The sequence below is a fragment of the Propithecus coquereli genome, unplaced genomic scaffold (genome assembly GCF_000956105.1).
Source record: "Propithecus coquereli isolate 6110/MARCELLA unplaced genomic scaffold, Pcoq_1.0 Scaffold15, whole genome shotgun sequence".
Lineage (NCBI taxonomy): Eukaryota > Metazoa > Chordata > Mammalia > Primates > Indriidae > Propithecus > Propithecus coquereli.
The window spans coordinates 11456555-11481658 of record NW_012139413.1 but is presented as its reverse complement, the minus strand read 5'-3'; the positions used below and the strand labels follow the sequence as shown (position 1 = coordinate 11481658).

Sequence of the window (25104 nt, the reverse complement as noted above, 5' to 3'; positions counted from 1 at the left end):
TGTCATGAGAATTCAAAATCTGTTGTATACTTTGAAGGTCTGGAGACTCAACAGCAAGAATATGGAATCTTAGTGAAAACAGCACTAGTGGCTCCACACAGTTAGTTCTTAGACATTGTATACGAGAAGGAGGGCAAGATGTTCCAAGCAACAAGGATGTAACGTCTCTAGACTGGAATGTGAGTATCACTATTGTTGGTGATGGATAATTCTCAGAGCCTGAGACTGATGGCAGAGTTTGTCTATTTGTTCAGATATTTTTGGATTTCACTACCTGGTAACAACAAACTGGGAGCCCCGCTCCCAAATGTGGTGTTAAAGACAAAGGCTGGCCCCTCGAGTAGTCAGACCACGGTTCGACTTCCAGCTCCTCAGCTTATTTAGCAGCATATCCTGGGTAAAGTTGTTACTCTGCACTCTGCATTTCATTTTCCTTACGTGTAAAGTAGAAGTGTGAAAATTGAAAATGGTAGCTACATAAATGAGGTAGTGAGTAAATGTCCCTAGCACAGTAACAGACAACATCTTAAATGCTTCACAGATGAGTCCTTAGTTGGGGGGTAAAAGAAATCTACTTAGCAAAAAACTCTTTCTTGTTTTTTTCGTTTTGCTGTGAACTGATAAAATTTCATTGCCAACTGTCTTTTAGGGACCGTTAGTCTAGATTACTTCCAAGATTTATTCTAGCTGTTTGGAATCTTAAAATTCTCTGATTCTATGTATGTATCAACATCTTTCAGGATAACTTGACTACTGTGACTTACAAAATAGTTTGATTTTGTTGTTGATAAATCTTCACCCTTTCAGTTTCAAATGCATCTCTTACCTGCACAGTGCCCCTAACCCCCAAGGCTCTTGGATTATTTCAGTGTTACAAAGAATATCAAGAGTTAGCTGTCCTTCCTCAGCAAATGAACATTCTTTCCTTCTCTTGCCTCTGTTCAACAACTTTTTATGGGGTTTCCAAATGATCTTCCAAATCCCATTCCAAGGAAGGAGATCTGTCTTTAAAACTGATTATCCCAGCTAAAGCTTTTAGTTTCTGTGAAATTCTTTCAGAACTCATAACTAGGTATTTTTAGCATTTTCTTCTAAAATTTCCAGCAGTGTATTTAACCTCCTCCTATAAAGTGTTGACAATTCTCAAAACTCAAAAAGGGATTAGTACATTGTAGTATAATTTGCTTGCAGGATCAGGACTAAGAATTAATATGCATTGTTATTGTATCTTAAATCAAAGACGTTATAGCTTTCTTATACTACCTGGCCTAGTAACCATGTTAATTTAATGAAATTTACAGTTTACACTGAAAAGGACAATTAATGAACATTGGTTTGTTGAACGTGGTGATGTTGAACTACGTTTTGAAAAGCGTGGGCTTTTCACTGTGAACTTGAAACTTTTACTAAAAGGGAGAAAACATCACCCTCAATTAATGATTCTTTTCCATTTCTAAAGCAAGAGCGTATGAGATGTCTGATCTTTAAAGTATTCTTTTTGTAGTTGAGTATTTCTACAGCTAAAACATTTTGGGACCAGTAGTTTAGAAGAAACTTGGCATTGTGCAGAATCTGGAAATAAGCTTTTGCTATTGGCTTCAGTGTACCTCCTTATTCCCTAGATAGAACCCTGAGGGATTTCCAGATCCTAGCAGAACTGAGTCTGCAATTCCCAGAACCACTGTTTGTTTGTTTGTTTGTTGGTTTGTTTGTCACTTACCTATACAGCTAAATGGCTTGAAAGGTATGAAATAGGTGATCTTGTTTTGAATGCCGTTACCAAAAAGCTTCAAGAAGGTGCCAAGTAAGGCAGGATTTCATTCTGTATCTCCAATAATGTTTACTCATTCCAGCATGAATCTGTTTAATGTAATCTATTAATAAAACTTTTGCATTTGCATAGAGTAAGTAAGATCTGTCCTGCCCTTACACCATTCATCAAGGCAAGGCACAGCAAGGGAATATAAATTCAGAGAAATTTACATGGATTTTTCCTCATAGTAAAGTAGGTAATTGTACTTACTTCATTAACTAAAGTCAGCCTGCACTCTTCTCTGGCTCTTTTCCTTGCATTGCTCTTTTTATTGGTAAATATTTCAGAGTGGAAGAAATTAAAAAAGGAAAGAAACGTTCAGTGTTAAGAATCCGGTCATCTCTCCAGGTTCATCCATGTTTTCTCCAAAAAAGAAAGAAAGAAAGAATCGGGGCATCTGAAACAGCACTATAGTTTGGATCATATACACTTTGTTTAGATAGTAAAGGGTTTAGAGGGATGGGCATATAAAAACTTCTAATCATAGTTAAATATTTAGGAAGTTTTTTTTTTACTTCTGTTAAATCATTGTAAGGTTATGATTTTGATGTCCTTCCTAACCTGCCGTCCCACCTCCATTCTTAGCTGTGTGCATCTGTGAAGAGACTGGAGATCTCCGGCATGCGTGAGGGTGGTGTGCTGATCCTGCTCCAGAGCAGCTGCTGTCGTTGTTGAGATTTGGGTGTAAGGCTCACACACAGCACTAGCTTCACTGCAGTGAACGGTGTCTCACAGCCTTTGGTGGCACTCACAGATAGGCAAAACTGATAAGTTTTGAAGCAGAGAATGTGAAGGTCTGCTGTATCTGGGATTTAAACATAAAATATTTTTAGTGACTATTAAGTGCCTTTTCTGGATTATGTAATGGAAAAAGTGTTTTTCTCTGGCAGAGTGAAGGTACACTTCTAGCAACTGGTTCATATGATGGATTTGCCAGAATATGGACTAAAGATGGTAAATGAAGCATTTTTCTTTTTATTTTTTTGTTCATCTAAATTATAAAGTTTGAAGTAATTTTAATGTTTTTCTTTTTCGAATTTTAGGTAACCTTGCTAGCACCTTAGGGCAGCATAAAGGCCCCATATTTGCGTTAAAATGGAATAAGAAAGGAAATTTCATACTAAGTGCTGGAGTAGATAAGGTAAAAGAACATTAAACTAAGTTCTGTAAAAGTTAATGTATTACAGGGTTTAATTGAAAGCGATACTTTTTCTTCTCTGCTAATCACATAAACAGAAGATTCACATTTAGGAAATTCAGGTATGAATTTATGATAATAATAAAAATGCTTTCTTAGGTTTTCTGTCAGCTCATTCCTAAATCTACTCATTCAAATGCCCTTTATCCTTTATCCCTGTGACTGCTCCTCATTTTTATTGGAATCTGAACCATAATGAATGTTACGCCTCCTGTACGTTTTGCTTCACTTCCACAGTTCTGGTTTATCTCATCAGTGAGTGTGGCTCTGGAGTGAGTACGTGGCAAATACTAGAGCCAGTTTGTTAGCCCAACTCCTGGTATTTATTGAAACTTTAAGAAATGCACGATCTGTCTAGTTTTCTTCATTTAACTAGACTGGTGAATATGGTTGAGTTGAAAATATGGTCTCCTTCATTTCCTGAGGTCATCTCCTCTGCCACACCTCCCAAAAAAGGATTTAACATGATTATTTTAATCCAGGAAAGGACATGCTAATAGTTGAATGTTGTGTCAGATAGGGATGTGGAGAGAAACTGGTTCAGGGTTTTATGTATTCACTGAGCAATAAAAAAGTGACAAAGGGAAAGAAAAGTGGAGGCCGGGAAGGGTAGAGAAGAGCCCTATTATTAGTCACTGCCACTATATAGTACTTTAGGTCCTTGTTTTAAATATCGTCAAAGTTCAAGCTGCCTTTATGTAAATGGGGGCTTTAAAAATCTTTCAATATTGAGAACTTACTGATTACATTATTAACCAGGAATCTGCTCTCTTCTAGCTAAACAACTGTAAGAATCTTATGTTAAATATACTGTTGTAATGGAGTTTCTTAGTAATCTAATATAATGCCTGGCACTTTGTAGACAACCAAGAATTGTTATTTGAAGTAAGTTCAGTGATGCAGAATCATCAGGGAAAAATTAAACTGTTTAATAGTCATTTCCTCCCAAAGTCGAGTATATCCTTGTACTATTTGGAATAAAGTAAATGTTTAAAATTAAATCTACGCTGACATTTCATATTGCTTTAATATAGTTAGGCATCTAAGATAAACTTCTTTTCATGGTAATTTATTTTTCTTTAATCTCAGACCACAATTATTTGGGATGCACATACTGGTGAAGCCAAGCAACAGTTTCCTTTTCATTCAGGTAAATTTTTACAATTTACATGAAAGTTGGAGCTTTCTTCTATTTTTCTAATTAAACTTTTAACAGCACGTAATTCATTCAAAATCTTGAAATACCAGATATCAGTCTTGTTACTAATCATTTCAGGAGTTGATGTTCCTTGACATTCAGATTGTTAATTGTCAAAGAATCATCAAACATTTTCTGTGAAATGTACCATAAAGAAAGCCTTTGCAGTGTGGTGCAGTTAGGGATGGTATTATGTAATGGAAAGAGCATAGATTTTTTGTTATTTTATTTTTAAGTCCCTAAATGTTCTCCAGGACAGCATAGATTTTTTGAGTCAGAAGGTCGAGTGTCGAATGTCAGTTCTACTTCACTTAACAAGCTTTAGGACTAAGCACGTAACTTAACCTTTCTGAGCCTTGCTTTCATTGTCTATACATGAGGGATAATAATAATGCGTGTTTGTTATGAGGATAAAACTAAATTATACATACAAAATATTGTATAAACTCCTACAAATTTTCTCATTTTGAAGTGATATCTAAGTCATTCCTCCTGTGTACAGGAAATAAAAAAACAGGCTTTCCCAGTGTTGTTGGAACTGTGGTGGCTAAGATGGATTTCTGTTTTAAGTAGTATGTAGTATTCAATCTGGTCCTTAAATCTGATCAGTCTGACCCCTAAAATTGTGCTTCTTCCTGCTTCCTGCGTGATAGACAGCTATGCGCCAGGGCATTCAACTTGAGTAGAGACTGGAGTTTTTAGTACCTGCACTCCCTTTCAGCCTGGGACCCTTGTGCCTGCTTTCAGTGAGTTTTCCTGACTGCAGTGACTAAATGATGTTAAACTGGAACAAGATTCCCAGTAACTGTTAGAACAGTAATTTTAGTACTACCTGATTTAGCTGCTTCTTTCAGAATTTTGTTGTGATTGGGAAGAGTTTTGATTAGGAGGCTGGCTAAAATAACCCTGGTTATTCTCAAATCTTTCGTAAACCTTTTATAAACAGCCAAGGGCACTGCATTACCTGTAAAATGGAAACTTGCAGCTTCAGGCATTTTGCTTTTTTTTTTTTTTTCCCTTTCTCTATTTTGTATGACTAAACAAGCCAAATACGGTGCAAAATGATTTTTCTGTAGTATCTGAATAACATAAATTTGTAAGCATTATGTTAAGCAATTCAGCTTGATTAAATCTTACCCTACTAATAAGCATTTACACATCAGTTTTTGTTTACCCGTTTTACTTCCTTTTCACCTTTGTTTCTAGTCCTCACCCAGGTAGAATTTATTAGGTTTCTGGCTATTCTTCCTAAAAATTTCTCATAGATACGAGAAGTGATGAAAAGCCGAAGTAAATATATGTGTGGTACTATTACTAGCTACGATATTAATGAGTACCAACTTCATGCTAGAGATGGTACTCCTTTTCTCCCATTTAGTCCTGAATACAACCCAGTGGGGTAAATAGTGTTGAAGTCTTTTTACAAATAAATAAGCTTCAGTTTACTCATGATATTCTTTCTTACTATGCTTTTGTTTTTAAACAGTTTTGTTGAGGTATATTGACATAAAATGAACTATACATATTTAACTTGAACAATTTGATGTGTTTCAACATGTGTACACCATTGAAACTATCACCACATTCAAGATAATGAATACGTCTGTTACCTTCAAAAGTTTCCTCCTGCCCCTTTGTGATATTTCTGTCCTGTCCGCAGGCAGTCACTGATATTCTTTGTCATACTCTTTTGGTCTGGCTTCTTTCACTCGGCATAATTATTTTGAATTCTTCCATGTTGTAACATATCAGTGGTACATTCCTTTTTGTTGCTGGTAGTATTCCTTTATGCGGCTATACCACAGTTTATCTGTTCAACTATTGAGGTAAATTTGTGTTGTTCCCAGTTTGCGGCTATTATAAATAAAACTACTCTCAACATTCATGTACAAGCTTTTACATGGACATTTTTACTTTCTTCAAATCCCTAATAGGGAAATGGCTATATCATATGTTAGATGTATATTTAACTGGTTAAGAAACTGCCAAACTGTTTTCCAAAGTAGTTTACATCTCACTAGCCCTGGATATTTTAGTTGCTCTATATTTTTGCCAGCTCCCTGTATGTAAATCATTTCTTTTAATTGTAGCTACTCTAATAGACGTGTAGTGATATCTCACTATGGTTTTAATTTACATTCCCTAATAACTAGTGATGTGGAGCATCTTTTCATATGCTTATTTGCCATCTGTATATCTTCTTCAGTGAAGCGTCTGTTCAAATTTTATCTAATTGGGGTTTTTTTTTTTTTTTTTTAGTTATTGAGTTTTTGTGAATTCTTTGTAGTTTCTAGATACAATCCTTTTTCAGGTATATACTTCGCACATATTTTCTCCCAGTCTGTGGCTTATCTTTGCATTCTTTCATCAATGTCCTTCAAAGACCAGAAGGTTCTTAATTTTGATGAATTCCATAATTTAATAATTTGTTCTTTTATGTGTCATGCTTTCAATGCCAATCTAATTTGCTCATTTTCTCTTTTCTTGAGGTGGAGGCTGAGGTTATTGATTGAGACCTAATATAGGTATTTCGTGCTATAAATTTACCTCTAACTACTATTTAATGGCATCTCAATATTTTCTGTATGTTGTGTTTCATTCAGTTCATAATACTTTCTAATTTAATTTTGATTTCTTCTTTGGCGCATTGGCTATTTAGAAGTGTTTACTTAGTTTCTGAGTATTTGGGGCTTTTCCAAGATTTTTTTTAATAGTGATTTTTAATTTAATTCCATTATTCCTGTAAATGTCATTTAGGTAAAGTTGTTTGATAATGTTTAAATCTTTTATAGCCTTACTTGATTTTCTGTCTTGTCATTCCATCATTTATTGAGAGAGAAGTATTGAAATCTTCAACAATAATTAAAAACACATAGTTTCTATTTCCTTTGAAGCTCTGTCAGTTTTTGCTTCATGTATTTTGAGAAAATGTTATTAGGTATTAGGTGCATGAACATTTGGGAAATGTTTTACCTTATGTTGGATTGACCATTTATCATTTTGTAAATGATCCTCTTTTTCCCTGTTAATAGTCTGTGCTTTGAAATCTGCTTTGTCTGCTATTATAGCGATTTCAGCTCTCGTTTGATTAATGTTGGCATGGTATATATTTTTCCATCATTTTATTTTCAGTCTATCCCTATCTTTATATTTGAAGTATATTTTATACAGGCAGCATAAAGTTGAGTCTTGCTTGTCTTCATTCAGTCTTCATTCAGTCTCACAGTCTCTGCCTTTTAATTATTATATTTAGGTAATTTATATTTAATGTGATTATTCATGTAGTTACATTTAAATTTATTGTATTTCTGTTGTCTCTTCTGTTCTTTTTGTATTTCTGCTTCCATTTGGGTTAATTGACTTTTTTTCATGATTTCATTTTTTTCTCTTTTGATAAGCTATATTACCTGTAATTCTTTGTTTTATTTTAGTGGTTGCATTAGAATGTATACAGCTTATCACCATCTACCTTGAAGTGATATTCTAAATGATGTAAATAATGATCTTATTTTCTGCCCCCTCCTCACACCACTACCCTTTTCATCTAAGATTCTGTGAAGTTGTCCCACAACTTGGTGACATTCTGCTCTTTTATTTCCTCTTTTTTTTTTTTTTCAGTCTTTGTTTTCTTTGTTTTTCGATAGTTTCTATGCTGCCTTCAAGTTCACAGATCTTTTCTTCTGTAGCATCTAATCTGTGGCTTATCCTATCCAGTGTATTTTTCGTATCGCGTGCTGTAGTTTTTATTTCTAGACGTTTGGTTTAACATATTCCATGTCTCTGCTTAACTTTTTGAACATACGGTACAGTTAACCTTTGAACAAGGTAGGGCTTAGGGACACTGGCTCCCTGTGTAGTCAAAATATGCATATAACTTTTATAACTCCCTCGAATCTTAACTACTACTAATAGCCTACTGTTGACTGGAAGTCTTACTGATAACATAAACAGTTAACACATATTTTGTATGTTATATGTATTATATACTATATTCTTAGAATAAAATGAGCTAAAAAATGTTATTAAGAAAATCATAAGGAAGAGAACATATATTTACTATTCATTAAGTGAAAGTGGATCATCATAAAGTTCTTCATCCTTCTCATCTTGATGTTAAGTAGGCTGAGGAAAAAGAGGATGAAGAGGGGTTTGGTTGATCTTACTGTCTCAGGTGGCAGAGGTGGTAGAAAATCCACATATTAGTGGACCTGCACATTTCAAATCCATGTTGTTCAAGGGTTAGCTGTATATACTTGCAGTTGATTGAGTGTTGTTGCTAATTCTAACATCCGTCTCTTCTATGTTGTTTTTAATGATTTGACTTCTCCATTTTGGTCCTGATTTCTTGTGTATTTGCTTGCCTGCTTCACTTCTGATTGGAAGTGAGACATTGTGAATTTTACCTTGTTGGTTGCTAGATATTTTTGTATTGTTATAAATTATTGTGAAATTTGTCCTGGAACTCCAGTTAAGTTACTTGGGAATGGTTTTGATCTTTTGGATCTTGCTTATAAGATTTGTTAAGTGGCACTGCAACAGTGCTCAGTGTAGGGCTAATTATTTCTCCACTGTCGAGGTAAGAACTTCATGTGTACTCTAACCAGTGATTCATGAATCATGAGATTTTCTTGTCTGGGTTGTGGATATAGGCACCATTCCCAGCCTTGAATAGCAAGCACTGTTTCTTTGTATCCTTTTGAGGCGTTCTTTTCTGGTCTTAACTAATGTTTTCACACACTTATGCTGATTAGTACTCAAATAACATGAGCAGGACCCGTTGCAGGTCTTAGTAATTCTCTGTGTAGCTCTCTCCTTTTGAGTACTCTGTTCTGTGAATTGTAGCTGTCTTGGTCTTCCTAGACTCTCAGCTTTGTTTCTGCAACTCAGGAATTCCATTGATCTCTTCCAGGGGGAATTCCTCTTCCTTGCCCTGAGACCTAGACCTTTTTTCCAGATTGCAAAATCATGTAATTATAATGGGACCACTGCTCTTCGTTCCCTGATGTCCAGTGTCTTAAACTATTATGTCACATAAGTTGCAAGTTTCTTGGTTGTTTTGGGCAGGAGGTAAATCTGGCCCCTTGTTACTCTATTTTGGCCAGAAATGGAAGTATACCAGGCTTTTAAAATTACCATATTAATTATTATACTATATTTTCTTCCATGTATACTCATATATAAAACATAGACGATTATGATATATGCTAGATGAGTTACAATGAGATACTGCTTTACACCTATTAAGAGTGCTATACTAATAAAAATTGAAAAATAGCAAGTGTTCACGAGAATGTGGAGAAGTTAGGATTCTGTACATCACTAGTGGGTATATAAAATGGTACAGCTGTTTTGTAAAATAATGTGACAGTTTCTCAAAAATCAAAATATGGAGTTACCGTATGACATAGCAGTTCCATTCCTAGGTCTATATTCAAAAGAATTGAAAGCAGGAGCTTGAACAGAGATTTGTTTGCCAGTGTAAATGACAGCATCATTGACAGTAGCCAAACAGATGCTGGATAAACAAAACGTTGTATTAGTGAAGTAAGCCAGATATAAAAGGATAAGTAGTACGATTCTATTTATATTAAATATTTAGAATAGGCAAGTTCATAGAGACAAAAAAGTAGATTAGAGGTTACCAGGAGCTAGTGGGAGGGGGAAATGGGGAATTACTGCTTAATGGTTATAGGGTGTCTGTCTGGCGTGATGAAAAAGTTTTAGAAGTAGTGGTGATGATTACACATTGTGAATATAATTAATGCCACTGAATTGTATACTTAAAAATGGTTAAAATGACAAATTTAGTGTTATATATATTTGATCATAAATTTTAAAGATTAATAATGTAATATATCAAAACCAATGAATTGGATGCTTTAAATTGGTGAATTGTATGATATGTGAATTATATCTCATAAAGCTGTTTTTTAAAATAAAAAAAAAGTGAGTAATAAATGTGCCCTTTCCCCTTCCATCATAGGTTTGTTCTTTCTCTTTATAAATTATGGAGGCTACATGGGTTAATGAGAATAAATCAGAATGGGTGGAGGCAGAAATTTTAATATTAGCTCCAGGATTTCAAAAACTTGTAAGAACTCTGGGAAAACTAACTTTTCTTCACCTCTTTTATCATGTGTAAAATGAGACCAGTAATAGTGAACACACTTCTTAAATTGGGTACGTAAAAATACATTTTATGTTAGAGATATATTCCTAAAGAACTTGTACTATGTAGACTCATTTTAGGAATAAAGTAAAGGAAGTATGTGTTCTTAGATTACATCAGTCTATAACCATTATATTTTATGAGCCAGACATATCACAGAAGTCTTAATGATAAAACTCATGTTTACAACATTCCCTAGCTCCCAAAAATCTTTACTTTGTTATTTAGTTTGGTTTTGCATTTTCTGAGCCTAATGGTGTATTTGTTTTAATGCTACTTTTTATTTTCTCAGTGTCCTCTCTAACATTTTGCAGACTGCCGTATATGAAATCAACATTGTGACGCATCACGATAGATATTTGGCCTTCTTCATAACATTTTATTGTATCTTTATCTTCTAAATGAATTAGATTTTTTCACCCCCCCCTTCTACTTGTTAACACTAGAACAATTATTTACCAAATAATTGTTAAAATTTTTTAAATGATATTTTAAGTAATAATATTTAACGTTAAATTGAAAGTATAGTAGTTACTGAAACAGGTTCCAGGCAGGAAAACAGAATCTAAACCAGATAGTCCAAGAAAGGGAATTTAATACAAGAAAATAGTTGCAGTGGAAAGAATGAAAAACAGAGGACTATGAGGTAACCCAGAGATTAGCAACTGCAGGAGACCTAAGCCTGTCCAGTAGGCATTGGAGCTGTGAGAGAGGCTGCCTGGCAAGAGCAAGAGCCACGGGTAGACACCCAGCCTGACAGTGTCTTTCATTATATAAACCCATCTGGAAACCAGTAGGTGCAAGAGCCTGGGAAATATAATTTACAATAGTGAGCCCTCCTGGGTTGCAGAGCATAGTGGGGAATAGTATGGTAAGGAATGAATCTGAGAGTAGGCTGACAAATGAACAGGACAGTCATCCACATTGCTGTCAGAAGCTGTGATACCCATAAACAGAGTTCACACACCATGTTGATAAAAGTTGGCCTGTGTTTTCTGTTTACTGGCTGATTTAGGTTGGATTCTTCCAAAAGGCAGACAGGCTCTGAGCCATATATTTGAGTGAAGTGATTTATTGAAGAAACCTTCCCAGGAGAAACAAGTGAAGAAATACTGGAAGCAGAATGGGGAAGAGGGAAGTAGCCAAGGAAGGATGTGATTTCTGTTGAAGAAGGCCCAGTCTTAGCCTGATCCAGAGGGGAGCTTTGGAGTATTTATTGCTCCTCAGAATTTCTCTTATCTTGAGCCAAGGGTACTAGGGTTTTAAATTCCCCCTCCCTCCCTTTGAATAAACCACATCCCACTAGCCTTTGTGTACTAATCAGCCGGGGGGACACAGCCACAGAACAGGGCTGTTCTGTGCAGTTTGCTACTCTTAGCAGTGAATCACTCAGAAGCTGGGAATTGGACACATAGCATGGGTGCGAAGGTCTGTGGAAGGAAAGATCAAACACCAGCTAAAGTAGTGCTACTGTATGACAAGAACAGAAGCATGGCCTAGTTTACTCAGCTCGCCAGCTCTAAAGTTATGTGATTCTTGGTTATTTTTTTTAACTTGATGGGAGTTCTCATAATTTGAAATTTTGTATAAAAGGTGAATTTATGTTAATATTTTTATATGCCTCTGTGTTTTTCATAAGATCACTTGGGGGAGGGTTAGATATTATATATAGTATTATAATAATATATATATATATTTTAAATTTCATACCCTCTCCATAGTAAGTTCCCATCAAATATTTTCTACCCCATCTTGTAAATATTTCTTTGCTTTATAAGCTCACTAAATCCAAATAGTGTCTTCATACCTTGTTTTTCATCATAGACATATACCCAAAACTAGTTCTTTAATGTCTGGTCACATTAGTACCGTTAGCTTTTTTGAGCTGTACTTTACGATTTTGGTTTTACCTGATTTGTCTTTAACTAGTTAATAAAATCAGTTTCACTCTAGCTTGTTGTCCTGTGTCTTACTCTAGTTCTGAAAATCCTGATTAAATTTTCCTTTCTGAATCATCAGTGCTTTGAGTCTTCCTTTTCCTTTCTTTTTTACTGTTTCTGTCCATAGTTGTAAGTTCTCATACATGACATATATCCTCAGGTTATCAGTCTAATTGCTCAAAACACTTGTTTATAATATGTTTAGTTTTAACATAGCCTGTTACTATTATACTTAGTTCTTAATATATACAGTGAGAGAGTGGCTTTGTTTTTCCTTCTCATAGAGACCAGCTCTGATCTCTAGAGACCATCTCATAGAGACCATCTCTGATCTCTTAAATGTTTATGTCTCTAACAATTAGCATGCATAGCTTAACTTTAACCCTCCTGTTTTTGTCCTTGTAAGTTTTCCCTCTAAATCAGGGGTTAAGTTTCATGTGATTTGTGTCTTCCTTTGATTCCCCCACTCAACTAATTGCAGTGTAAAAACTTCTTGTCTCTTATGCCATAGTGTGTTGATCCCTGCTTTAAATCAGTGTTCTTGGTATGCGCCTGTTGCTTAACCCAATTACTTGGTATCATTACCTTAATCTGTGTTGCTAATTACAGAGAGCCTTTGCACCTTACAGCAGGGGAAAATGAGGGGAAACCATGTTTAATCATACTGGAGCTAACATCAGATTAGATATTTAAATGTCAGGAGCTTTTGGGCTTCTGAGGTTTTAAATTCAATGATTTTTAAGAGGTATTCGATTTTAAGAGGTATTTGACGAAAATAAATTTTAAGAAGTATTTGACAAGAATTGCTTAGAAGAAAATGTATTTGCAAATCATATGTAATATTCTGTTTATTAGTTGAATAGATGATAATGGAAATGATACTTAGACCAGTGTAACATTTGTCTAACTCTTGTAATTTACAAAGTACTTTCTGCACACATTGTCTCACTTGATCCTCACATCATCTTTCTATACTAAGCTTAAAGGTGGTACAGATTGAGTATCCATCCCTTATCCAAAATGCTTGGGACCAGAAGTGTTTCAGATTTTGGAATATTTGCATGTGTATAATGAGATATCCTGGGGATGGAACCCAAGTCTGAACATGAAATTAATTTATATTTCATATATACCTTATACACATAGCCTGAAGGTAATTTTATACAGTATTTTTTTTTTTTTTTACTAATTTTTGTGCATGAAGTAAAGTTTGTGTTAATGTGTAATTTTCCACTTGTGGCGTCATGTTAGCACTCAGTTTCAGATTTGGGAGCATTTTAGATTTCAGATTTTCAAATTAGGAATGTTCAACCTGTATGTTATCCCCATTTTTAAATGAGGAAATATGATAAGAGGTCAAGTGGCTTGCTTGGGTCCACTAATAGGCAATGGCAGAACAAGGTTTTCTTTTTCGTTGAACACGCGTAGATTTTTAGAAATAACAAGAATAGCATCACATTTACTTTTGTCATTTTTGAAAAGAGAACCTAAGACCCAGTGCTAGAAATTTATAGAGCAAACTCTAAGAAACCCTAATCTCCTAGTTATTAGGCCAGTGTACTTTCTGTTAGGCTGTGACTCACACAGATAACTAAGCTGAAATTAATATTTGCAATATTTAAATATTTTGTATTTTTTTCTTAGTATCTTAAAGTTTGAAGTAAAATGTTTAAGTTCCTATTAGTGTATTTAATTAGCTTAACCATGGTTGATAGCTGTAGCTCCTAGCTTTTAGTACATGTGGAATAATGCAAACCTAACCTTTGTTCCTTTCCAGCACCAGCATTGGATGTTGATTGGCAGAGCAACAACACCTTTGCTTCTTGTAGTACAGATATGTGCATTCATGTCTGTAAATTAGGACAAGACAGACCTATTAAAACATTCCAAGGACATACGGTGAGAAACTTTTTTTCCCCATAAAGTCATTATGATGAACAAATAATGTTAAACAATAGTTTTGATATATGTATGTTTATTATTCAAACAGCAACCCAGTTTATAAAATGAAAATGTGAATATTTACTGTTATTTTTAGAATGAAGTAAATGCTATCAAATGGGACCCAACTGGCAACCTCCTGGCCTCCTGTTCGGATGACATGACTTTGAAGGTAATTGAGTTAGTGGGAAGAAATGGGATGGGGTGACATGCAGTGTGGCTACTTGGCCATTTTAAGACCATTTAGAATGTATCTTTTACATTGACTATTTAAGCCTCGATGAGGATTTGTCCTAATTTTTAGTGGTTAATCATTGTTTTTTATATTTTTAAAAATATATAAAAATACTTGAATATAACAAATTCTATTAAACAGATAGCTGTACAATGGGAATTATGATACTATATTAGTAAGGGCTCTCCAGGGAAATAGAACAGATAGATAGATGAGAGATCTATTATGAGGAATTAGCTCACATGATTATGGAGGCTGAGAAGTTCCATAATCTGCTTTCTGCAAGCTGGAGACCCAGGAAAGTTGGTGGTGTAGTTCCAGTACAAATTCCAAGGCCAGAGAACCAAGAGTGCCAATGGTGTAAAGTCCTAGTCCAAGAGCAGAAGACCAACATCTTAGTTCAGCAGCCAGTGACAGAATTTTCACTTCCCCCACCTTTTTGTTCTATTCAAACCTTCAAAAGCCTGGATGAGTCCCATCCATATCGAGGAGGTCAGTTTGTTCTCCTCAGTCTGCTGATTCAAATGTTAATCTTATCTGGAGACACCCTCACAGACACACCTAGAAATAATGTTTAACCAAACTTCTGGGTACTCCATGACTTAGTCAAGAAGACATATGCAGTTAACTATAGTATAGGTGTATATATATATACTTATATATAGTTAACTATATAGATAGTAAGAAAGGTCTTGTTAAAAATTGTATTCATCATTAGAAAGTATTTGCACATGTAAAGATTTGACTAATATGTACTCAAGATCTTTGTAGCATTCGTGGATTTGACTGAAATTCTATGAATTGTATTAACTTGATACTGCTTTTGTGCGAATTCATGTCACCCTTACTGGGAAACATATATAGCAGAAAATTTCTTAGTGAGTGAGCCTAGTGGACATGTCAATATCCTCATCTCAACATGAATTTTTTTTTCTTGTTGTGCGACTAAAAGCAAAATTGATAGCTTACACCTAAGCTCACCACATTCCACAGTTGGGGAAAAAAGAATTTTGAGGTGAAGAACAACCTATTACTAATCTCCAAAATAAATGAAAACTTGAGCCCTCTCCTGTAATAGCTAACTCTGTACCAAAAACAATTTTGTTCTTGACTTGGCAGTACCAGTCACTGCAGTTGTGATGACCCTTACAGATATGATAATCATGAGGGGAAAATACTTTTCCTCCTACCGTGAACGGACTAAATGTAACCTTGGGAACCCTTATGGGTGTTTTTCCCTAAAAGTACTTGGTGTGTTTTTAGGTAGGAAGTTTTCAAGTTTGGGTTCCCTTGAAAACATTGCTAGTAAAAATGCTTTTATCTTTGAGTTTTCTTTGCATGCACGTGCATTAATGCTTACAAAATGAAAAAATTTCTTTGGAACAGCATGTAGCACATAAGAGGAAGTGATAGAAGGCCGATATGAGAAAATGATACTACTGTCCAAAGAGTCTTGTGTCATATGGATTGAGTTGCAGCTAGAGAGAAAGGTTGGAGCTAGAAATTGTTAGAAAGCTTTTTTCATCTAAGAATAAAAGGTAACATAAGATTTTAAAGCAGAAACTAGGTGGATGGAGAAGGTGTAATGGAACCATTTTCTGAGAGGAGAGAATACCAGATGGAGCGAGAAGATCATGTCGAGCTTGAGTATCTTTGAGTCATTCAAGTGGAGGTGATAGGTGGGTCTGATGCTCAGGAAAACTCTTGAGGTGAAAAATTGGAAATTCTCAGCAGGTGGGTGGTCATTGAAAGCCTTTGGAATGGACAAAACTGTGTAAGTAGAAAGCACAGAGTAAGAAAAGAAAGAACCTAAAAAAATAAGTCTTAAGAAACTTATAACAATTACCATATCAAGAGGGATGAGCTTCCCAAAGGAAACTGAAAAGGGATTTCTACAGTGGAAAGAGTGGGTATGTGGAGAAGAATATTTCAAGGGAGGTGAGGAATGAAAGTGGCCGAAAATATCAAATGCTATTGAAAGGTCTAATAAAATAAGTCCCGGAAGTATGTCTTTTGGATTTATTTTATTTGGAGTTGTAAATACCTGGGGTGCAAAAAACACATGCTGTTGATTCATTATCTTTTATTCATTATGTTGCAAAAATGTGAAGTCCAGCTAATTTTGTTGTTGTTGACCCTTGGGTTTGGGAGCTGTGTGTTTGGCAAGATATTTTTTATTGAATGATTATGCCAGAAATACTTGTGGTATAAGTTTCTATTAATTTTTGATCAAAAATAATATGCATTTTTAATTGATATACACAGGTATATTTTCATCTCAGGAAAGGCATACTCTCTACTTACTCTTTTAATTATGGCATCCGTTACTTTTCGTAGTTTTATGAGAGTCAACATATTATTTGGAAGTTGCTTATTTGTTTTTTCCCCATGACAAAATTTGCTTGCTTCTACATTCTCAGAGCAAATGATAATGTATTAATAGATATTTTGGTTTTTTTTAAAGAACAGTATAAGAACTGTGACTTTAACATTTTACGATTGTTACTTCAGGAACTTCTTGAATCTTGAAGTTTGCACCATCTAAAGCTATCAAAAGAAGTCTTCGAACAGCTACAGTTAATTCATTCTCCAAACCTCATAATAGTGAATTCTTTTTAAAAGGCTTAAAGCTAACTTTTTTTTTTACAGAAATACAAATATTAAATATTTCTACTATATTTAAATTTCTTTGTAAATATTCTCTTCTGTAACCATTCTGATTACATCACTCATATTTTGGACTGGCCAGATAATATTTTAAGTGTACTCATTGTTGAGAAAACTAATGTTATACATTTTTGTTTTTTGTTTAGATATGGAGTATGAAACAAGACAATTGTGTCCATGATTTGCAAGCACATAATAAAGAAATTTATACTATCAAATGGAGTCCAACAGGACCAGGGACAAATAATCCAAATGCCAACCTTATGTTAGCAAGGTGATATTTCTTGTTTATTCTTCCTTTTATGAGTCTTCTACAAATAAAATTTCTAATATGACAGAAAATTAGGGAAGATTTCATGAAATGTATCTATCCTACAAGGAATATATTTTTAATGGGAACCTTTAAACACAGGGTTTTATTATCGATATTTCAGGTCATAATGGTTTTTTGTATCTGGATATAATCATATATTGACCAATACCAAATATTTATTAAAACCCAAGTAATTGAGGCATAGTAAAATAAAATTTCTTTAGCATCTTTTGAAAAAAGATAAATTTAAAGCTATGGCCTATTCAGTGTTCAAAACCATGTATCAGTAAACAGGGATTATTTAAAGAGAAAGGAATGCAGTGAATTAGTTTATGTATGTTTTCCAATTTAGGGACTTGGGGATGCTTTAAATTTCTTTTTTCTTTTTTTTAGCTTCCGTTTTTAGGATGCTTTCTTCCTAACAGTCCAATCTACTTCTCTTAAAGAATTTGTGGTCAGCTATTTATTAGGAGTGCTTGAATATAGGAAGTTGGGGACAAGGCTGGGAAAGTATTTCATTACTTATTAAATCATTTTTTTCCTCCCTTTTCAGTGCATCCTTTGATTCTACTGTTAGGTTATGGGATGTAGACCGAGGGATTTGCATCCATACTTTGACAAAACACCAAGAGCCTGTGTACAGTGTAGCTTTCAGTCCTGATGGCAGGTATCTGGCAAGTGGTTCTTTTGACAAATGTGTGCACATCTGGAACACACAGGTATGTCTGAGTTATTTAAATGGTCAAGTACTCATACATTTAGTTAGAAGCATCTGCCAATACAAATATATTTTTCCTTTTTGGTTGTTATTCCTCATGTGGCATTAATTCAATTCTTGGTTTTAAAGTGAGTGTACATGTTTGGGGAGTTTACAGCTAAGCGAATACAGAAAACAATTGAAGTTTTATTTTCCTGTTGTAGACCAGAATTTAGAAATGGATTTAGATTTCTTGTTTATTATTTTATTCCTTGTTTTTTCCAACAGCTTTGTAGACATAAAATGTGAAAGTTTAAAATGTATTCACTTAAATGACAGATTTTATTTTCTTTGAAGGGGCTATATATGAGCAGTAAAAAAATGTGTTAAAGAACAAGATTTTATCGCTGAACACAGTGATATATCAGAAACAAACTAACATTTTCAGGGACAATGCCATAGAGGTCCCTTCTTAAAAGTGGAGAAAACAGCCTGTTGCCTTCATTTTAAATTTTCTCAGTGTTTTAGTTTTTATGTTTGATTTACTATGGTTTTTTTTTATTATTATTATCAAGACAGAATCCTGCTCTGTGGCCCAGGGTAGTATGCCCTGGTGTCATCACAGCTCACTGTAGCCTCAAACTCCCAGGATCATGCCATCCTCCTGCCTCAGCCTCCTGAGTAGCTGGAACTAAAGGAGGACATGCCCAGCTCATTTTTCTATTTTTAATAGAAGCTGTGTCTTGCTTTTACTTAGGCTGGTCTTGAACTGCTGAGCTCAAGGGATCCTCCTGCCTTGGCCTCCCAGAGTGCTAGGATAACAGGCATGAAACACCGTGCCCAGTGCATTTACTTTGTTTTTTTAATAGCAGTCACTGGATTCACCCATGAGATCTTTGCTGGTTGTAGTGCACACATAGTAAGTTATTGTGGGCTATTTCTGTGTAGCTGACGACCACCATAGTTGATTTCACAAACTAATTTGCTTAAGTCATCATTTTCAAGTGTTTTTGATTAAGTTATACATTTATATGGTTCAGGAAGCACCAAACATTATATGAAGGTGTACACTAAGAAGTATTTCCCATTTCTGGCTTCATTTGCTGGTAACTATTTTTATTAGTTTTTCTTTTCCTCCTTAGTTCTTTTTGTGAATAAAAGCATTGTGATTCTTTCATTTTACACTACCACTGGCAATGTAGGAGAATATGTTGCCTCACATTCCAACCTATAGGTGAAAAACGTTATTTCAGTGTAGTTTTAAATTTGCATTTCTTTATGAGTAAGGTTGTGAATCTCTATATATTTAAGAGTTTATGTTAATTTTTTGTGAACTGTCTGATCATGTTTTTTCCTTGGTTTTCAACTGGGCTATTGGTCTTCTTGATTTATGGGGGCTCTTTATGTACTGGAAAAATAAACCCTGTGTGATACGAATTATAAATGTTTTTCTAGTTGAACAATTATTAAGCCAGAATCTTATATTTATATTTTAATAAAATTTTAAAGTAATGGTATTCTACCTTAATATTTTTTCATTACTTTCTTACCTCTACTCCTCTGTTTTCTCTCTTTATGAGTATATTTTGGATATACTCTGTAACTATGATGTATGTGTTTTAAAAATTTGTTTCCAGATTTTAGTGTTTGTGGGAGGACACTAACTGCACACCCAAGTAAACTTTTTAAAACTGAACAACAGTTGAGTAGTTTATGAAAGTGAATATAAATATAAATAATAATATAAATCTCCGTGTATATTCAAGTTAGTCTTTCAAATAGAAAATAACATAACACCCATGTACCTATTGCCCATATTTAATTGATAGGAACATTTTGCCACACTTATTTTAGATCTCTTTTTTCCTGTTTTTACATGATAAAATGTTATCTATACCTGAAGTGTTTACCTCCATTTTCCTCATCTTTCCTAGAGCTATGGCAGTCCTGAAGAGAATGTCTGTCATTCCCATGATAAATGACATATGCTACTATTTTCTTTGGTAAAATTGTAATAAATCATATATATCTTTCCAAGCTTGTATTTTTTTACCACTTTGTTTTTTGAAATATAAATCACATTGTTACATACAGCTCTATATGATCGGGCCATTGCACTCCAGCCTAGGTGACAGAACAAAACCTTTTCTCTCCCCAAAAGAAAAAAATACATGTAGCTCTAGAATGATGGTTTATTTTGACTGCTCTAGAGCATTGTATGAATGTATCAGTTTTTTAATTCATTGTCCTATTGAGGGACTTTTAATATATGATAAACAACATGTGAACATACTTGCACATGTTGTGTACATGAATGAAAGTTTCTCTAATGCTTTACTATAAATACATCTATAAGTGGAAATCATGGACCCAAACAGTATATATACATACATACTAAACTGCTCTCCAAATCGCTTAACTCTTTACACTTCTAATGGCAATATTTAGAATTTCCCATTTTCTCCTATCCTAAAATTATCAGACCATTAAACATTTTTCCTGTTTGATGGATATGAAATGGTATTTTATTTTAATTTGCATTTCCTTAATTCTTGATGAGTTTAAATTTCTTTTCACTTTTTTGAGTTTACCCTTCCCCTCACTTTTCAGTTGTTTTCTTTATTTTTCATATTGATTTGTTAGTGTTCATTATGCATTCTGGATACTAATCCTTCTTGGTCATGTGGATTGCAATATCTCCGAGTTCCCTGTCTTTTCATTTTCTTTGTGGGGTATTTATTATATAGAAATTTTTAATTAGTGTTTGGATTTATTGGTCTGTCTTTTTTTGGTTTAAATTTATTTATTTATTTATTTATTTATTTTTAGAGGCAGGGTCTCGCTATGGTTGCCCAGGATGGACTTCAGCTCCTGGGCTCAAGCGATCCTCCTGCCTCAGCCTCCTGAGTAGCTGGGATTATAGGTATGGGTATGGGCCACTGCACCCAGCTAGGTCTTTCTTTTTTCATGGTGTTTTTTGCAGCTTAATACATTCTTCCTTATGTAGATGTCATTGAGGTTTCTGATAGTTTTTCATAAGTATTTATTTTCTTTTATATTTTTAACCTCTGTGGAACTGATTTTTTATATGTGATGTGAGGTAGGGATATAATTTTTATCTTTCCGTATGAATACTTAGTTGTCTCAGTACCATTCATTGTCCCCTTACTGTTTTCATAATGCCGCTTTCATATACCAGGTTCATCTGTGTGGTTTGTTTCTAGATTCTCTGTTATTTGATTGATACATTTGTATATACCTGAATCAATAGCATAGTTTTTGAATGACTTTATAAGTCCCCTTCTTCAAAATTGCTTTTCTGTTCTCGGCACATTATTCTTCATATTTCCATAAAAAAAAGAGCATGTAGTTCTGGATTTTGTTTGAGTACGTTGAATTTATAGATGAAATTTGGGGAAATTATTATTGAGTTTTATCACCCATAAATATGTGTTTATTTATTTTGTCTTTTATTTCTTCAGTAAAGTTTTATAATTTCTCTATCAAAATCTTTTTTTTTCTTAATGTTTTCTAAGGTGCCTATGGTTTCTATGTTATTGTGAATGACATCTTTTAAAAAATATATTCCTTTTACTTACTAAAAGTAAGTTGCTCATGTTTAGGACATTTTCAGTCATTCATTTAATCCACTGTGACAAAATCAGTTTCAATGAAATTTGCCAGAGTGTTAGTGAAAGATACTGCTAGGCTTTTAAGAGCATTTGAGCACCTTATCCATATTATTTTGTTATATCACCATAGTGTATCGAAATTCTCATTTTACTTTTTTTAAGTTTGAAAATAGTAAAATGGCATCTAGTTAATTTTTAGTACATGAGAAAGTCATTTTTTTTGTTATATATACATCTAGTTGGGGTTTTTTTCATTCATTACTTGGGTGATATGTTACCTAAGCATTTGGGAGGTGTGTTGTTGAAGGCTTGTCCCAACATACATGAGATTTGAGGTAGACGTTGATGATCCAGTCCATTGGCCTTTTTAAATGTCATAGCTCTGCCTTGTTGACCATACTGTATTGATTCATTATAGCCTATTTCAAGCTTAGAAATTGGCAAGTGCTTTTGAAAGAAAGCTGTTTGTTTTTTAACCCCAGCGTTGACTGTAGATCATAGGTGTGTAGGTTGACTATACAGTTTACTTTCTATATCTCAGAAACTTTAGATTTTGTTGGTTCCACTCCTTTTGCCCCCTCATTAAGTAACCATAGATATTCAAGGCTAACTGTACTCAAAGTCTCATATATTGCAAGAAATTTTAAGTAGAGAAGAAAACCATTTGAACCTTCCCAATCTGATCAGCCTTAGCAGGTGCACCTATGGTTTGCGTCACATTACTAGACTGAATTTAAGAAGGAAAGTGAGGGAAACCAGTCTTCTAGCCTGGTGGTTAACTTGGATAGGCTGTATGGAAAATATTTCAAATGTACGTGGCTTTTTGTCATGTTGTTTTTAGGTAGATCTGCTACCTCTAGCTTGGCTTCTTAGGTTATCATAAAGCTACAGAGATCACTTTTCAGATTTGTCAGGACAAAACACCAGAAGTATGTTTTTCATGGTTTTCCAGTTTTCACAGCAGGACCTCTGACCACTGCCCTATTTAATACCTGGTTTCATAGGAGAATACATTTTTAACTGTTTTTCGGGGACAGCTGAATGATTTTTGTTTTCATTGCTGAAGGAATAAAATAATTTAGTTACAATTCAGGTAAATTGATGAAATTGTTAGTACTCCCAGCTGTGGTTTCTTTTTTTTTTTTTTTTAATTTATAACATCTTTCAAGAATAATGTACATGTCTTACATTGTTTTAGCTTCTAACTCCCCTAGTTTAGGGGCTACTCAGTAAATATGGAGTAAATAACAGACTTATTGAAATTATGTTTAGTAGTTTGTTATACTTCCTCTTTGGGAGTTTTGGCAAAGAAATTCTGAATTAATTTTGTTTCTCTGTGTGTTAACTAAACTCATGCATCCTTCAACAACAATAAATCTTACTTCATGTCATACACCGAATGTTTACTTCTAGTTGGTAGCTGTGTCAAAGAGGTCAAAGATACCTTAGCCAAGAATGGTAATCAATATGGGAGAAACTGAATGTGTACGTGAGTAACCTTTTGAGAGCAGGCTAGTATTATCTTTTTATAAAAGGATCATCACATCATGTTTGTAGAATTTCAGAACTTGTACTTATTTTATAGTTGAAGCTAAGTCTCACCTCTGATTGCTAGAAATAAGATCATGAAATATTTTTATATCATTTGGATTTGCAATAATATAATGGTTTTTAAGATTTTGTTTTTCATTTTTTAGACAGGTGCTCTAGTTCACAGCTATAGGGGAACAGGTGGAATTTTTGAAGTTTGTTGGAATGCAGCAGGAGACAAAGTTGGAGCCAGTGCATCAGATGGTTCAGTAAGTATAGTAAAGTATTTCCAAAGAGGGTATGGGGGGGAGGGTGTGTACGCACATTGGAATGTGGCTTATCATGGTAGTGACACGGTGTTCTTTTCAAAATAAATTTTAAGATATGGTATTGCTTTTTTTCCCCTGAAGGTTGTATACTTTTCATGTTTATTGCATTCAAATAATGTAAACAAAATTTAAGCTATCTTTGCTAAGAGAGTGCCTTTGTAATCAAGAAATGGGCAGTTGTTTTTTATGTAAACCTTCATTAATGAAATTAAATATAGCAGAGTTAGTACTCTGAGAGTGATTTGAATTTTTAATTCCTATTTGTACCTTTTCCTCCCCACAGAAGTGTGTTGTTGGCCCAAGACAGGTGGTATTAGAGGCAGTTGGTTCCTGCATTGAGGAACGTGTGATACTGAGAGACTTTCAGGATGAGGTTGGCCAGCTCTTTACAGAAATGCTGCTGTGGCTTCCAAAGCTCTAAAAGCAAAGGGAAGATAGAAGGAGCATAGCCATTAGCTGTTTACTGAAGCTGTAGCTAAATATAATCTGTGATACCTTTCATTCAGGTCCAAGTGATAGGAAATGGTCTGTTTTGAGCATTTTTCTCTTTTTAATAGTAAATTCTAAGAAATCCTAGCCATGGTTCTTTCCCCATAGTATTAGTTCATGGCTATTTGCTTGATCTACTTAAATGATCTGTCCAGTATCTACTGGTTAAGTGCCTATACTTTCATGACTACTGTGCTTTACCCATTTTGTGAATTTGGAACTAAGAAACAGATTCCAAATTGTACTATAGAAAAGTTAAACATAAAATGTACAGTAAAATTCTGAACACACTGGTTGATTATTTTAATCTCTTACAGGTTTGTGTATTAGACCTTCGGAAATAGCGCTACTAGTTGGAAGCCATGGACCGACTATGAATGTGTACATAGCCAAAATGACTGTCCCTGACCCATGTACTGCTATAGTCCCACTTGAACCATGGCCAGTCCACTACAGCCAAATCTAAAAGAAATATATACATACAGTGTATATAAACAAAATTGCACCCTGAAGATGACAGAGTTTTGTCACAGCTTGTGAATTCTGTTCACCAAGTGCTGGAATCTAATCTGCTGTGCCCCTAAAATAGCATTTAGAAGTTTTGGATATGAAAAACAGAAGAGAGAAAGAAATATACATTATAAAACCAGACCATACATGTACCAGTTTTGGATACTAATGACAGCCTTGTTTCTCCCCTTTGAATCAGCAGACACCATGGATTATATTCTTTTTTCCCTTCAGTAGTGAGCAGTTTGTATGTACAGAGAAAATGGACTTACAAAAACTTGCAGCAGTAGTTTGTTCTTGCTTTTAAATTTTGTTTTTTGGTTTAGATTATGGATGCATGAAGTAAGGGAGTGAATCAGTTTCTTGTTTATATTTTTTTCACCTTTTAAACAACAAAAAAAAATTCTTAAAAATATTTTAATGCATTCTTTTGAAGAGGTAGA

The 25104-nt window shown here is 34.3% G+C and overlaps 1 protein-coding gene across 1 annotated transcript in view; it reads left to right on the top strand.

Annotated features, from left to right (window-relative positions):
- The window catches only part of TBL1XR1 (transducin (beta)-like 1 X-linked receptor 1), a 177312-nt gene extending 152510 nt beyond the window's left edge, over nt 1-24802 (top strand). Inside the window, exons 7-16 of the mRNA XM_012640204.1 lie at nt 38-179; nt 2704-2767; nt 2857-2954; nt 4101-4161; nt 14096-14217; nt 14357-14431; nt 17308-17435; nt 18028-18193; nt 23501-23602; nt 24469-24802. Coding sequence (XP_012495658.1) covers nt 38-179; nt 2704-2767; nt 2857-2954; nt 4101-4161; nt 14096-14217; nt 14357-14431; nt 17308-17435; nt 18028-18193; nt 23501-23602; nt 24469-24495 — 985 coding nt within the window. The 3' untranslated portion in view covers nt 24496-24802. The remainder of the gene's footprint in view (nt 1-37; nt 180-2703; nt 2768-2856; nt 2955-4100; nt 4162-14095; nt 14218-14356; nt 14432-17307; nt 17436-18027; nt 18194-23500; nt 23603-24468) is intronic.
- Nucleotides 24803-25104: the final 302 nt, after the last annotated feature.